At 34.4% G+C, this 17,135-nt stretch overlaps 2 protein-coding genes across 2 annotated transcripts; one reads left to right on the forward strand and one right to left on the reverse strand.

Annotated features, from left to right (window-relative positions):
- The first annotated feature begins 240 nt into the window (after window positions 1-240).
- Window positions 241-1,266, forward strand: LOC149649039 (uncharacterized). Its single transcript, XM_089849410.1, has one exon. It carries the CDS (start codon window positions 241-243, stop codon window positions 1,264-1,266), a length of 1,026 nt encoding a protein of 341 aa, XP_089705536.1.
- A 10,321-nt stretch (window positions 1,267-11,587) lies between these two features.
- On the reverse strand, window positions 11,588-13,081 carry LOC149649040 (uncharacterized). Its single transcript, XM_089849411.1, has one exon. The coding sequence runs from the start codon at window positions 13,079-13,081 to the stop codon at window positions 11,588-11,590; it is 1,494 nt and encodes a 497-aa protein (XP_089705537.1).
- Window positions 13,082-17,135: the final 4,054 nt, after the last annotated feature.

Raw genomic sequence — 17,135 nt, forward strand, 5'->3', positions numbered from 1 at the left:
AGGACATGTCCAGTGATATACCGCTGCTGCGCCTACACTGCTGGGCCAGTATGTGGCCAGCACCTGCTGGGCCAGCGATTTTGTGCTCCTAGGGAGATGAAGACTTAAATAACATGAAGAATACAGTGAAAGCTATGGTAAGTCACTTTAGACGAAACGTAAAATCTGCAGATCGATTAGTGGTTACGCAAAAGCAATTGGAACTGCCTCAGCACAAACTTATAATGATACTGAAACAAGATGGAATTCCACGTTGGATTGTTTGACCGTTTTCTTGAACAAAAGGCAGCTCTTAGAGCGACAGCGGAGTCCTTGAATTTAAATTTGAACTTCTCGTCTGCTGCCGAAGTAAAAGCCAATGAAGAACTGGTTGACATTTTGAAAGAGGCCACCACCATCATGTCTAGCCAAAAATACCCAAGATCTTCCGACATTATTTATGTTTCGGGTGTGTTACTCAAAAGAGTCGGAAATCGCATAAACAATCGGGAAGCTTCCGAATTCTCAAAAGGCGTTTGCAAAACGTTGTTGAGTCAAATGGAGAAAAGACAATTTCGCAACTTCGGTCGAGAATCTCAGTTTGCACTTGCAACCCTTGTAGACCCAAAGATGAAAAAGAACGGATTTTCAGATGAGGATTCAGCGAATCAGGCAGAAAAATGGCTTTTAGACGCGACTGGCCACGTTGCAGAGGAAGAAACAAGACGTAGAGCCGAGACGCGTGAATTCCGTAGCGTCGATGAAGAAAGTGGAGCAAGTTCAAACACAATGGATATTGATGTCCATACCAAGCCTGGCTCTCTATGGGAAGACTTGGAAATGAAAAGAGGGATATCACTTCTGAGTTATCCAGCGCCACCATCTCCAAGGGTATCCGCAAACGCGAAAGTAATAAGATTCCTTCAAGAACCTACTATTCCCCACTATCTCGACGGTATGCAATGGTGGAGAGAAAACCAACACTCTTATCTGAATATTGCCAAATTAGCTAAAAAGGTTTTACCACTAATGGCAACCAGTGTTCCTTCAGAGAAACCTTTTTCAAAAATGGGTCAAATTGTGACTGATCGTAGAAGCTCCTTAAAGGACTCCAAAGTTTCAATGCTCGCATTTCTAACTTCAAACATTCATTTTTTTAGAGTTTTAAAATATGTATTGCAACTTTTCCTTCATACTCTATTTCTTGGCCATGGTCACATGACGGCATCATGGCATGGTGCAGACAAATCTCATTGGAACTACACCTTTAAAAACATTTTCTACTAAGTTAAATATTTTGTCGAAACTTGAAATAAAATTTATTTTGTAAAGTTGAAAGTTTGAATTATTTGTGATGAAATTTGTTTCAGGGCATAAAATTGTGTTTTTTTTTTAATTTAACTTGCATTTAAATAATATCTCTAGTATTATACGGGTTACGTTTATTTCAAAAGTAGGTGTCGCCTTATACTAGCTAGTAATCGTTAAAAGTAATCGGTAATCGATTACTGTACTTAGTAATCGTAATCGGTAATCAGATCCGCCCAGCACTAGTCTGGTGAATCTCATTTAGCTTTAAGACGGCCATGGGTAAAGGCTCTGTAGTTTACTTCTGCAGCTTTTTTAAGTGCGGCTACACAATTCAGAGGTGAAAAAGATTTTTCATGTACTTAAATAGTTGATGCATGAAATAATTAGTTGAAAATTACTAGTTCCCTGAACAAAGTAATTTGAACTTTCTTTAAAATTATTTCCTCCTTCATTGCTCCTACAGACTTTACAGTACATGAGGTTATCGTCTTCGTCAAAGTCTAAAAATGTGTACTGATTTTTCCAAGATTGAAGAAATTTCCTTTTCTTGCCCTTCAGTTGCTTTAACGAGTCAACTGCAGCACCCTTTGAAAGACTAGTGTGAGTGGCATGATTTGTATCTTCGACTTCTTGAACTTGCAAATTTTCCTGAGATTTTTGAACTTCTGAAATTATTGTAAGATAGAGACCGTCTGAACTTTTTTGACTATTTGCTGAAATGCTGAATTCTGAACCGTGAATTTTGAAAATGAAGTATAATGGAGACCGTCTTAACTTTTTTGACTATTTTGCTGAAATGCTGAATTCTGAACCGTGAATTTTGAAAATAAAGTAAGATAGAGACCGTCTGAACTTTTTGACTATTTTGCTGAAATGCTGAATTCTGAACCGTGAACTTTGAAATTAATGTAAGATAGAGACCGTCTTAACTTTTTTGACTATTTTGCTGAAATGCTGAATTCTGAACCGTGAATTTTGAAAATAAAGTAAGATAGAGACCGTCTGAACTTTTTGACTATTTTGCTGAAATGCTGAATTCTGAACCGAAATTAATGTAAGATAGAGACCGTCTGACCTTTTTTGACTATTTTGCTGAAATGCTGAATTCTGAACCGTGAACTTTGAAATTAATGTAAGATAGAGACCGTCTGAACTTTTTTGACTATTTTGCTGAAATGCTGAATTCTGAACCGTGAATTTTGAAAATGAAGTAAGATAGAGACCGTCTGAACTTTTTGACTATTTTGCTGAAATGCTGAATTCTGAACCGAAATTAATGTAAGATAGAGACCGTCTGACCTTTTTTGACTATTTTGCTGAAATGCTGAATTCTGAACGGTGAACTTTGAAATTAATGTAAGATAGAGACCGTCTGAACTTTTTTGACTATTTTGCTGAAATGCTGAATTCTGAACCGTGAATTTTGAAAATGAAGTATAATGTAGACCGTCTGAACTTTTTTGACTATTTTGCTGAAATGCTGAATTCTGAACCGTGAATTTTGAAAATAAAGTAAGATAGAGACCGTCTGAACTTTTTGACTATTTTGCTGAAATGCTGAATTCTGAACCGAAATTAATGTAAGATAGAGACCGTCTGACCTTTTTTGACTATTTTGCTGAAATGCTGAATTCTGAACCGTGAACTTTGAAATTAATGTAAGATAGAGACCGTCTGAACTTTTTTGACTATTTTGCTGAAATGCTGAATTCTGAACCGTGAATTTTGAAAATGAAGTAAGATAGAGACCGTCTGAACTTTTTGACTATTTTGCTGAAATGCTGAATTCTGAACCGAAATTAATGTAAGATAGAGACCGTCTGACCTTTTTTGACTATTTTGCTGAAATGCTGAATTCTGAACCGTGAACTTTGAAATTAATGTAAGATAGAGACCGTCTGAACTTTTTTGACTATTTTGCTGAAATGCTGAATTCTGAACCGTGAATTTTGAAAATAAAGTAAGATAGAGACCGTCTGAACTTTTTGACTATTTTGCTGAAATGCTGAATTCTGAACCGAAATTAATGTAAGATAGAGACCGTCTGACCTTTTTTGACTATTTTGCTGAAATGCTGAATTCTGAACCGTGAATTTTGAAAATGAAGTATAATGTAGACCGTCTGAACTTTTTTGACTATTTTGCTGAAATGCTGCATTCTGAACCGTGAATTTTGAAAATGAAGTAAGATAGAGACCGTCTGAACTTTTTGACTATTTTGCTGAAATGCTGAATTCTGAATCGAAATTAATGTAAGATAGAGACCGTCTGACCTTTTTTGACTATTTTGCTGAAATGCTGAATTCTGAACCGAAATTAATGTAAGATAGAGACCGTCTTTACATTTTTGACTATTTTGCTGAAATGCTCAATTCTGAACCGAAATTAATGTAAGATAGAGACCGTCTGAACGTTTTTGACTACTTTGCTGAAATGCTGAATTTTGAACCGTGAACTTTGAAATTAATGTAAGATAGAACCGTCTGAACCTTTCTGACTATTTTGCTGACATTTTTTTATTTCTGTCTGAACCGCGTGCACAATGAAAATAACTCGAGAACCTTTGGGAATGAATCTATATTTTGGAACGATTTATTTTAAACAATTTAAACAGATTTTTCTGCCACCTCATATGTTAGATTATATTCATTCATCATCAAGAATTCTTCCACAATTACCTTCATGAAATATGTTTTGTGTTTCAATGAAACGCAATGTAAATTTCTAGAACAAGTTAAAATATTAGTTTTCGAAATCTTAACGGAACTGGATTAATGATAAGCGCAAATGAGTGTTAACATTTCAAAAATAATTCATTATTATAAGTTTTCGTCGCCCGTACTAGCAGGAGCAGATGTCATCTGCTCCTGGTACTAGTAATAGAAATGTAAAATCTTGAGCTTCCATTGCCTACCTACACTCGTAAGTTTATACCTGTTATTAAAAAAATTGTTTAAAGCAAGTGCTTCATCAGCAATACTAATTTTCTGCAATCTCGATGGTAAACCAAATTGAAAATCATGATTCCTATGATGAGTAAATTTGAAGATATCAAGCTTTAAAGCCGAAATGTATTTCATACCCAGTCTGTATATGTTTTTCTTACATGAATATTTTTTCAAGTTCTCTTTGGCCATATTTCAGTACCTAAATAGATTAAACAAGATTTTACATAGAACAATAAGTGGTTTTTGAGTCTCCACTAAACAAATTTGTTAAATTATATGACCGATTTTTTCGGCTTCTTTGTTAATATTAATTTATGGGTTTCATTTGAACCGTTAATTTTGATCTGACTACAAAATAATAATTTTTTTTGGCATATGGAAAAAATACAGTTTGTCAGAATGCTCAGTTAGAAGAACGAAACTCGCGGTGTAGAATATTCGTAGCCTGTAAGGATAAATAACCATCATATTTGAATACTTGATAATAAATCCGTTTAATTTTCAAAGTTGAAAATATCGTTATATTCTAGTCCGTTTCACATATTTTCTTTTCGAAAAAGAATTTATCATGATGGTGTAGTCAATCAATAATTTGGTTACTAATTTTATATGTATGCATTTCTTCTGAGTGAATACAATTTGTTAAATTGTACGATTAGATGTCAAATCTGTTTAGCCGAATTCGGTTTATAATAAATTACGTGTTACATTTCATTCTACCTCCTTAGGATCTAACTGTACGTCTAAATTCAACAAATAACGTTTTTTCGTTGCTTTTCCTTGTAAGAATTTAGCATGTTTCAAGTACTCCGGGTGCTCTAAGTAACTAAAAAAAATATAAAAGTTGGTCACAATATGCTTATCAAGTAATTTCTTTTCAAAGTCACCATGAAATGTCGACAATAATAAAATAATTCTACCTAAATATAATGTCTCCCAAACAAACGGTAGGGATTTAAAGAAAGCAAAAGGTTTTACGTGCTGACATTTCAATGTGAATTTCACTATAATATGCAGTTTGATAGTTTAACCGATAGCACTCAAAAGTCTGAGATATCTTAGAATTTTGCTCGGATTAAATTGGTATTTCGCCCCCAATTTCAGTACATTTAATCGTTACTTCAAAACAAGACAAACATCGGCCTAAATATATATTTACACATTTTTACGTAAATTTCTCCCCCATTGGTTTTTTTGTTCCGACAAATGTAAAAATTATAAAAAGTGCAATATGTTTAGACTGGTTGCTTTGCTCAACTTAGTTTGCTCCATTTCAATCCATACTTACATGGGATCTTTCAAGTTTTATTTTGTATTGTGGGTTAACATGTTTTCAATGTAACCACTTTGAATAAAAAAATTTAACCATTTTTTGGCACTTATTATGAATTCAGACTCGTAGAAAAAATAAAGGTGTTAAAGATATACTCATACTAATAAACATGTAGTCCTCGCTAACGTTATTACGATTTACAAATAAATTGCTCACTAATACCCAAGTTCAAAATACTTACTCATCAATTTCACTATCACTTTCTTCAGAATAAATGTTTTTGCAATCTGTTGTATAGGTGTAAAGATAAATAACCATGTGGTTATTATAAACGACATGCACAAATATATACACCATACACACCACTAGCTTCCTTTCTTTGGGAATTATCTTCTGTAAGCTGAAAAGAATTAGCTGAACTCAAAATGTTCTATTGCAGTGCTCGTTTTTGTTACACATTGGGGCTCTGTTATAAATAAGAATATATTTAATTTTGTAATGTGTTTGTTACACGTGAAAAGTCGTCTTGTAATAAATAATCGTAAATAAATAAATAAATAAATAAAAGAGCTATATTCGCCTAAGGCAGAAGGTAAAATGAGTATGGCACACAGAAAAAACAACGTTTAGAATCTAAACATTTTCCTAAACGGGAAAATGCAACGCGTTTTGAAACACGTTTCCTACCTATACACGTTACCAAATAAAATATTTAGATGAAAGACATGTTCAGAGAAAAATCATTTAGGTTGTAGGCATGCCTACCCGAAATGTGTTTAGGATGTAGTCCTGTCTACTCGATATGTGTTTAGCTGGTAGTCGTGCCTTCTCGAACTGTGTTGAGGTTGTAGTCATGTTTACTCAAAATGTGTTTAGGTGGTAGTCATGTTTACTCAAAATGTGTTTAGGTGGTAGTCATGCCTAATTGAGCTGTGTTTAGGTGGTTGTCGTGCCTACTCGAACTGTGTTTAGGTTGTAGTCATGTCTACTCGAGATGTGTTTAGGTTGTAGTCATGTCTACTCGAGATGTGTTTAGGTGGTAGTCATGTCTACTCGAGATGTGTTTAGGTGGTAGTCATGCCTACGTAAACTGTGTTTTGGTTGTAGTCATGTCTACTCGAGATGTGTTTAGGTGGTAGTCATGTCTACTCGAGATGTGTTTAGGTGGTAGTCATGCCTACGTAAACTGTGTTTTGGTTGTAGTCATGTCTACTCGAGATGTGTTTAGGTGGTAGTCATGTCTACTCGAGATGTGTTTAGGTGGTAGTCATGCCTACGTAAACTGTGTTTAGGTTGTAGTCATGTCTACTCGAGATGTGTTTAGGTGGTAGTCATGTCTGCTCGAGATGTGTTTAGGTGGTAGTCATGTCTGCTCGAGATGTGTTTAGGTGGTAGTTATGCCTAACCGAGTTGTGTTTAGGTTGTAGTCATGTCTACTGGAGATGTGTTTAGGTGGTAGTCATGCCTACTCGAGCTGTGTATAGGTGGTAACAACAAGTTCATTTAAGAGTAGCTTTTAAAAGCTCGTAGCTAGTTTTATTCTTGATTCAAAATTTTTTGATTAATTTCTTTCTCTTCTACAAATTTTAAGTATTTGGTTGATTTTACGAAATAGCTTTTTGGCCCGTTATCTTGTAAAATATACTCTTGCAAAAATCCAAAGACTTGCCCTAGTACAGCTGGATAACTTAAGTCGAACGCGTAGTAAAACGCGAAAATACGCATTCGGCAAGCGGTTCCTGGATTTTGATATTGCAACTCTTATACACCAAAAAAACTTCTTTTTACCTCTCCGTGTGACGTAGTCCAGGAGAGGTTCTGTAACGGCCGTGTCTGTGTGTGTGTCTGTGTGTCTGTGTGTCTGTCTGTCTGTCTGTCTGTCTGTCCGTTGTTACACCCACGTGACCGCGTTCGCAGTTTGCGTATCGGAGCAAACGTGTTCGCCTTCTCCGAACTGCTTTCACAGTCACGGAAATGGCTCCTCTACTTGAGTTCTCACACCACCATCTTCTGGTCTTTGTCCATCCCACACGGACACCAGTCTGTTCTTACTGGCTTCTAATCACCACCATCTTCTGTTCTTTGTCAATCCCACATTGACACCAGTCTGCACTTACACTGGCTTCTAACACCACCATCCACTGGTCTTCCGTCTATTCCACATAGACACCAATCTGTATCATTGGCTTCTACTCCATTATCATCGTTTGGTTTTAGGATATACGCGGCGATCAGCTAGGGTTACGAGAAACGTCTAGCCTTCCTAAGGTGGGATCGCCACCAAAGGTTTTCGCAATTGCGCTTTTTCCTTACTATTATAATGGAAACGAATAGTATATATACCGCAAATTTGAATAAAGCCGGCAAGAGGGGTACCCTTCACTTTAAACGTCAATATTAGCAAAGTTTGAGAAGATAATAGGTATAACTTTATTTTAAACGATTTAACTATTATTAATGTTAATTATTGAAGATTAAAATAATTAAAAATAATTATATTTATTTAAATATTAAAGATAAACCTCTCGTGCAAAGAGAGAGATTATCATTGCCTCCTATATCTACCAAGGCCCGTGCATGCGATATATTTCCTTCATTGCCTCCTATATCTATCAAGGCCCGTGCATTGTGATATATTTCATTCATTGCCTCCTATATCTATCAAGGCCCGTGCATTGCGATATATTTTTCAAAACAACAACAAAAATGGGAAACCTCAACTCAGAAACATAATAACGTTTTCATTGGATCGTTAAGTTTATATAATCTTCTTGACACGGAGAGGTAATATTTTGGTTTTCCCAACTTGTTCTCCCTCACAATCATCTCTTGCAATCAATTGCGGTGCATCCTTTAAATTACTGGCAACCTCTAAAGTCTGATAATGAAAATGTATATAAATATATATATGTTGAATGACTACTGATATCAAAATAGTAAAAATTCATACATCTGACATATTTATTATTGAAAAGGGGGCGGTTTTTTAGCTTTCCTTTTATCTTTTTTTCCACCCTTTGGCTTTGCTCCTTTAACTCTGGCAGGTACATTAAGGTTCAATTCCAAATACTTAATTAAGGCGCAGGTTTTTTCAAATTCAGAACTCTCATCCTGAAAGCAAAAGCGATATTATAAGTAACCATTTCAAAAAACAAAACATTTTTAAGCGTCTTAGAGACTGATTACTTGTGACGCTCAACAACTCTCGGAATTATTAATTAATAAGAAATTAGCTTTGTCAAAGATATTTGAAAAAAGGTAATGTTTTTTGGGTTTAATTATAATATACTGTTCTTTGTTTTTTGGTTATCGGATTTTCAGCCCCGTCTTAAAAGTCATTTGATGACAGCCCCGCGCCACTTAACTGAAAAATTATTTAATAATGAAATAAACATTTTAATATAGTACCATTTCAAATTCTTCATCAAGTAGACGAGAAATTCTCTCAAAATTTCCAATAAAGCGCATCTTGGTATTTGGAAAATGGAGGATTAAATCCAATTCAGCTTCAAGCTAGAAAACAATTTATTTCAGTCACATAACATAATAACATGCGTCAACAATTTAAACTTCTTACGTAGCTTGTTTCACTCAAATGTGGAAATTGAGTGTACATCTCTTCAAATTTAGTACTATTTTTTGCTATTTGCTTTCTTCTGTTGGCAAACGTCTGTCTTATTAGTTTTAATAGCTTTGGTTTATCTTTCTCGCGTTCACTAAATGTAACTTTTAGTTCAAGTACTGCATCTTCGTGTGACGTATCATCTGTCATATCAATTTCCACGGTGCACAAAGCCTCTTCGTTGAGCTGGGTTTTTTTTGCGTTTTTTGGATACTTCACCTGAAAATGACTGTTCTTTGCGGTTTTCAAGCCACCTTATATGCCGAATTTTAGACAACTTGTTAATAAGAAATTGCTTAAAAAAAGAAAACAATCTTTACTTTATTACAATAAATAAAATGAATATTTCTAATTCACACTTACCCAAGGTGAATAGGCTGTCTTATCAACATGGATACACGGGTATTTAGCAAAAAGCATTTTCTCCACAGTTTGGTATTCGCCTTGTGTTTTCATGTCGTACTTAGCTAATAATCCATACGCGAGTTCCTTTACTATGGTAGATATTATTCCCATGGGTTTTCCTTCTTGTAATCGTTTTTCGGTGTAATCCGAAAATTTTGGGAGACTTAACTTTGCATTCTGTATTATAAAGATCTGTTAAATATTCACAGTTATGCCAATGTGAAAAACAAATGCTTACAAATTCAGTCGTTTGGGGATTAAATGCTGCAGTTTGCAAAGTAACTTCGTTATTTTGACAAACGATTTTACCTTGAGTTTCGTCAGTAAACACTGACTCCTGATGTCCACCACTTGAAATCACGAGTTCCGGTACTTCCACATTTGAGATTGTGCACGGATCCGTTGTTTGAGCATCTTTGAAGGAAACAGCCTAAACTAATTTAACTCGGATTAAAAAACCTATGGATCAAAAATAGCTGAAGGAAAAGGTCTTCCAAACACAAATGTCTTTCTCTCATTACAAGATGATTTAAACAAACATATCAATGTACAAACACCCATGCAATAAAAACCTTATAATCCCTCTGGTTGGAATGGACTGCTGATGTCCGCGAATCCTTGAATTCATCATTCGGTCCAAGTATCATGATTGTCTGTTTCGCAAATGGCAGCAGCAAATCCCATTCATCAAGTTCCGTTCCATCAACTTCTAAAACTGCTCTAGCTCCGTCCGATGAAGGAAACGATAATTTTGAACAGGCTAAATATAAAAAAAAGTTTTACAATCATACATATTTAGGGATTATGGCAACATTTCCATACCAGAATTCATGAAACCTAGAAAATTCTCGGCGATGACGGCTTTTTTTTCACGGTCGTGTGAAATTATTTTGAATACAGTTGACATTTTCCAACTCTATCAAATAAAAATCATTTCATCAGAATATCACGCTTTAGTTTTTAAAAATATTAATAGTGTGCCCATATTTATTCACATACCATTTAGGTGTAGTATGAAGCATGCAGTCAAATGTTTCCCAAATGTACTTTAAGAGCACATTGAAAGGTATATTCATAAATACAATTAGCAATTAGGTCACCGTATCTCTATTGATACGCTCAACTATTTTTGAAAACCGTTTTTGCCTTCAATTAACAGAACTCTATATTGGGGCTGTTACATATCATAACGTAAAATTTTCCTCTGATAAAATGACTTATCTGTGGCCATTTGAATTTTAAATTTTTGATTGGAATTAAATACTTTCGTCCGCCTAAAGGTCTTTGAAACACGTATCTGTTCAAATGGCTATCAAAATATTCTATTTTGGTTTGGTGGCAAATGGCATAACAGTTAAGATTTATAGTAACAACTTCATACACAATCATGAAAGTGGGACCATGCTCTTCAGTGTAGTCTTGCAGTAAAATAGTGTCTTTCTCATAGCGGTGACCTAAAATAGTGATATAAGAGCTTACGTGCATAGATGCAGTATCAATTGCGTTTTCATCGAAAAAATGCAACAAAGCCTTAATTTCATCAGTAATTTCACATTCATATCCCTCTAACGTCATCCAGATCCCCAAGGAAGTTCTGATTTTTTCCTCCACTACCATTGGTTTGTTGTAAACACAACCAACGTTGGTGCTTTAAAGCCATAGTTTTTGGTATATCTTTAAAACATCTCCATTTTTTCCCTTTAAAATACGAGTGTTTACTCTCCAGTCGCATGCACGAATGAAATCTTAAAGGGCCATATCGTCTCATTTGGTCAGGGAAATGTAACAAATAGTGAATTTTGGGTGTTACATTGGAATTTGGATAAAGAATTAGGAAGTTTTCATTGTGTTCCGAAATTAGACATTCAAGTGTGTTAGCCGTGTTGTTATTAGCAAGAGAAGAAAGACAAATCTGCGTTATTTGAATTAAACGCAAAAAATTCGTTCAGTGTGGATTATGTTTTGGTACATTTAAACCAATATACAACGGTATTAGAAAAAGCAGCGTTTTCATAGCGGATGCTGTTTGCTTCAGGTCTCCCTTTTTCTTTAAGTATTTTTTTCTATTATGGAAGGTTTCACGTCCAACTCATTCTTCTGATACGAGAATGACTGAATAGCATAATTCAACTCGTCAAGCGTAAATAGCTTCAATTCATAAATGAACAAATCAAGCATGAGTTTGGTTTCATATTTAACAACTCCTTCAAGGAGCACATGCATTGGATCATGCAAGAGATCTTTTGTGACTTCGAAGTTTGGAATTTCAGCAAATGGGCTTTTTTTATTTACACCCCATTGCTTTGACCAGTAGATTTTTGCTTTTTTGGAGCAAGTTGCCAAAGAGTGCAGTCTGTCGGAGTGTTCAATACTATCTCTCAAAGGAAAAGTATCTGCTTGTATACATTCTCTTATTCTGGGTCTATTAATCTCGCAGGTTCTACAGAATTTGAAAGCGCTACCCACGCCTTCCTTAAAGCCACCAATTTCCTGAGCCGCTAGTGTATCACCCAGCACAAATGCTAACTTCCCTTTCACTACTCTTTCTACGCCATTGAACATGCACTTAATACCTTTTTCAAAATTTTGCATCTCTCTTTTAAAATCATGCAGTAAAGTATCTAATCCAAATTCCTTTATGTCATTTTGTTTGCCAACCGCGAGTAATTGGATGGAACTCAATTTTGATCTCATTAATGGAGGTGTATTTAAAAGTTGCCAATAGAAAACTGTAACCTTATGCCTTTTTGCATGTGCCCCAATAGGATTTGCTATTTCCAAATCATCTAAATAGAATGAAAACAATAAATTTATGCTATTGTCTAGATTTGTATCTGCCCACTTCCGTTTCATTTCTTCGCCACTAAATATATCATCCATTACATCACAATTACGGTTAGCTGGGGCAATTAATAGATTTTCCTCAAGTTCGGGAATTTTTAGGAGATTTTTGACTGATGTTACAAATGGGATGTAATAAGCAATTGCTGCTTTCGTTTTAGCAGTATTTGCAGTGGGTTGGGTAAGACTCGGCTTATTGTAGTGACCAATTATTAAAGGAACTGGGGCAACATAATTCATTTCAGCTATAAAAAACAAATCTCTTCTGTATGCAGTTTCAAGTCCACCAAATAACTGCCTATCATTTAAGCTAATACTCCCTGCACTATAAGTTTTAACTAGATCCGAAGTAGTGGTCATAATATCCTCAATAACTTCGTCTGACAGGCCAAAATTTTCTTTAAGCTTCAAAACGTAAGAGGCTTCAATAAACTTTTGAACTGGTACATTACCCCTTGCACCAGGGTCAAATTCAATAGCTGCCTCAAAATTATCAGAAACTCTTTCAATTTGATTAATATTTTGGTGTTTTCTAAATTTGTGACTACGGAAAGAGTTTGCATTTTTGAATAATGCCCCACATATATTGCAACGAAAAGATAATTTATCTGAATGCTTGTGACAACGAACAATATGTTTTAATAGCTCTTTATCATCTTTCGTATAATAGCTACAGAAGTTACACACTTTGACATTTTCCATTTAGACTTAGGAAAAAAAACAGTGTTGTAGTAGCCTAATAGCTTTTTGATTTCTCTAAAGGGCCTGGAGATTATTTGTCCCCCTGTCTCATTTTTAACTCACATGCAGTATTTTTAGGCCCTTTGTGATCACAGTTAGTCTATTTCAAAATCAACTTCTAGTATTTCTCAAAGGCCTGGTAACACTGGGGGAGCTGCAAAACCCCCCTTAACGAGAGCTCTGTTTTAAGTTCACGAGAAATGTTGCAAAGGACTTTTGTCTTAACAATCAAGTTCAACCTAGAGTTGGTTAAAAACATTTTGCTTAGCGTGTACATTGTCGATATATCCGGGGTCATTCTCAAAATTTAATTGTAAATCTAACTTGAGAATTAAAATTTCAACTCACCCTATAAAATCGAAAGAGAAGAAATAAAAATAAAAATGGCGTTCTTGAATCTTCAATGATGGCGTGGTAGTGGGAAAGACCTTAACGTGGCCGTCCGCCCAAATTCACTATAAATTGAGGTTTAGCTTCAGGGAACCTTCGGATTTAGTAAAATATGTTTTGTTGTTTATGGTTACAACATAATATAAAGCATGCATTATCAAACCAGCCAAAAGATAAAAATAGCTTACTTGACCGTCGCAACAACTTCTTGTCTAGCTGAGGACGCAAATAATTATGAAATGGGTAATGGCGTCGTTTTTGCGTCGCTGCCTTCCTGCTCCAGCGAAAGCGAGGGACCTATTACTATTCCTTAACCCGCGAAAAAAAACCCAATGGCCGGAGCCAAGCACGGAAACGCAAGAAAAACCGCGCGGTGTCTTATCTTTAGACCGATTCGGATAGCATTCCCCTTCCCTACGGTTTGCGGCATTCAGCAACACCACACTACGAGACGTTTTGCAAGAAACCGGTCTCTCCGGTACCTGTAATTGAACGCAATTTGAGTGTTTATAAAGCGCCGCAAGCGGTGAACTTCTGCGTAACTTGGTTCGAAAAGTAACTTTACCTCAGAAATTTATAATAATGAATCAGAAAGAAAGAAAATAGTTTTAAATTTATTCTTCGATATTTTTAAATTAAATATATATATATATATAAATTTATAGCCTTTCCCCCAAATCACACTGTGACATCTATGGGGTAAATAATTTTTATGAATATGGCGCACCCAGTGAAATGTGACTTTATTATTATAATGTCTTGCTCTGTTTTAAAATGTAAAAACTACTTTGCCAAGTGTCCCAAAGGAACAAAATTTTACAGATTTCCCTGTGAAAGAGTTCATATACTTAAAAGAAACCAGAGGATAAAGGCACTTGAGCGAAAAAAGTAAATTTGAAAGACTACAAACTATTACAGCATGATTGTAAACAAGCTAAGGCTTAAGGTTACTTTTATGATTAGTGTTGATGCATCGGAATGGAAGCCATCAAGAAATGCCAGAATATGTAGCCATCACTTCATAGGAGAACAGGCAAGCAATAATCCTTTAAGTCCTTCCTATCTCCCAACGCTTAATTTGGGATATGAATGCTCTGAAGTTACTTCAAATGAAGAGGTTAAAGCCAAAACATTCACGGAAGATGTATCAAATTTGAATAGGTACTGTGATAAATCTAACCAAACGGATCCTTCTTTTGCGAAAGAACATATAACGCTCACGAATGTATCTGTTGCCACTCAAACTCACTTGGTTTTAACAATTGATTGTAGTACACAAACTGATTCAATATTTGATTGACAAATGACCAGTTTGGCTTCGACTTGTGAATGGTTATGTTATTCGCCTATTCAGTTTTATGCCACAGCTAACCGACAGCACCCTATACTAGATAATACCGTTAACTTCAGCAAGTTTAATGTATATGAGAAACAGGGAATTACCGCCGAGGAAAACACTTTCAACATAGGGAGAGATCATGCAATCACTACGCAGAAAGATTCATTCTGAGTGGCAAGTCACTCCCTTGGTTATGTTAGCACCCTGCTCGATTAAATCGTGATTAAACAGATTAAATCGAAATTAAACAGATTTTATCAAAATTAAAAAGATTACATTGAAACTAAACCGATGAAATCAAAATTAAACAGATTAAATCGAAATTAAACAGATTTAATCAAAATTAAACAGATTAAATAAAAATTAAACAGATTTAATCGAAATTAAACAGATTTAATCAAAATTAAAAATATTAAATCGAAATTTAACAGATTTAATCAAAATTAAAAAGATTAAATAGAGACTAAACCGATGAAATCAAAATTAAACAGAATAAATTTAATTTAAATTAAATAGTAATTAAATTGATGAAATTGTAATTAAACAGTTTAAATCGAAATTAAACGGATGAAATGGTAACTAAACAGATTAATTCAAAATTAAACCGATGAATTAGTAATTAAACCTTTGAAATAGTAATTAAACCGATGAAATAGTAATTAAACCGATGAAATAGTAATTAAACCGATGAAATAGTAATTAAACCGATGAAATAGTAATTAAACCGATGAAATAGTAATTAAACCGATGAAATAGTAATTAAACCGATGAAATAGTAATAAAACCGATGAAATAGTAATTAAACCGATGAAATAGTAATTAAACCGATGAAATAGTAATTAAACCGATGAAATAGTAATTAAACCGATTAAATAGTAATTAAACAGATTAAATAGCGGTCGCAAGATTCAAAAATGTATGGCGATTAAATCGTGTTTCTAAATATGCACCCAAAGGAGAAGTTTTTCTGCCAAGTGATTAGCCACTCGTTACAGATCTAGGCCTGAAATTCACCCAAACTAATCAACTTTGTTGACAGTTAATTATACAGATTACTTAACTCAATTAAAATATTTTCTCCTATAACCTTAAAACCAATGGGTTAATAATTTCCTTATAAAAATAAAATCCATTCTTAGAAATGTAATCCCAATAAATGTTATAAAAAATTAATTCCAATTACAATTGTTGAAATAGTTTAAAATACAAAACGCTTAAATGGGCAGTTCTAAACACTTTTATGGGCAGTTCTAAACGCCAAGACATATTTTCTAAACGGTTATATTAGACTTTTGTTTAGATTGCTAAAAGTTTAGGTTTTAAACATGTTTTTAGCACCATTTGAGTCACTAAACCGTTATGTAAATATATGTTTAGGATATCAACACTATCGTCAAGACATATTTTCTAAACGGTTATATTAGACTTTTGTTTAGATTGCTAAAAGTTTAGGTTTTAAACATGTTTTTAGCACCATTTGAGTCACTAAACCGTTATGTAAATATATGTTTAGGATATCAACACTATCGTGTTTAGAAATTAACGCTTTGGAAAAAAAATGTATAGGTTTTAAACATGTTTTTAAAACCGTTTATGATTTAAACATGTTAAACAAAGATGGAAGTGTTGAAAACCTAATAGTACAGTCATTTTAGCCCAAAAATAGAGGGAACCCGGAACAAATTGAAACAAAGCTGAAAATTTCAGATCTTATAGATTCTTGGGCGCTCTTTAACTTGGTGTTGTCTCCCACACTCTCCCATTGGAGGAATTTCCGCCATATTGGAAAATGGCGGACAAAATCGAGAAAACGTTTAATAACTCCGGTTCTACTTAACCGATTAACACGTAATTAGGCTTCAATTGTACAACACCTTCAAACACATAATTCACTTCCTAAGATATGTTGTCCTAAAACTAATCGAAAATTCACAATCTGACTCTGAAGATTAGCCTCAAATAAAAAATGGGGATTCAAAGCATTTTATGGTTTCTATATTCAGAATACATTTCCAAAATCGAGAAAAGGTTTAATAACTCTGGTTCTACTAACCCGACTAACAAGTTATTTGGCTTCAATTGTAGATTACTTTCAAACACATAATTCATCCTAAAGATATGTTTTCCTACAACTAACCGGAAGTTCACAATACAGCCCGGAAGGTAAGGCAAATCTAATTTTTGAGAATTTCGAAACGGTTTCGTGCGAAATAAAAGCAAAGAGGGTTTTAAACCTAATATATATTATTCCCATTATATTTTTACAACTTTAAGTGACGATGACGT

Source organism: Phalangium opilio, unplaced genomic scaffold (genome assembly GCF_054372755.1).
Source record: "Phalangium opilio isolate 3A_F unplaced genomic scaffold, DU_Popi_V2 ptg000088l_1, whole genome shotgun sequence".
NCBI classification, from domain to species: domain Eukaryota; kingdom Metazoa; phylum Arthropoda; class Arachnida; order Opiliones; family Phalangiidae; genus Phalangium; species Phalangium opilio.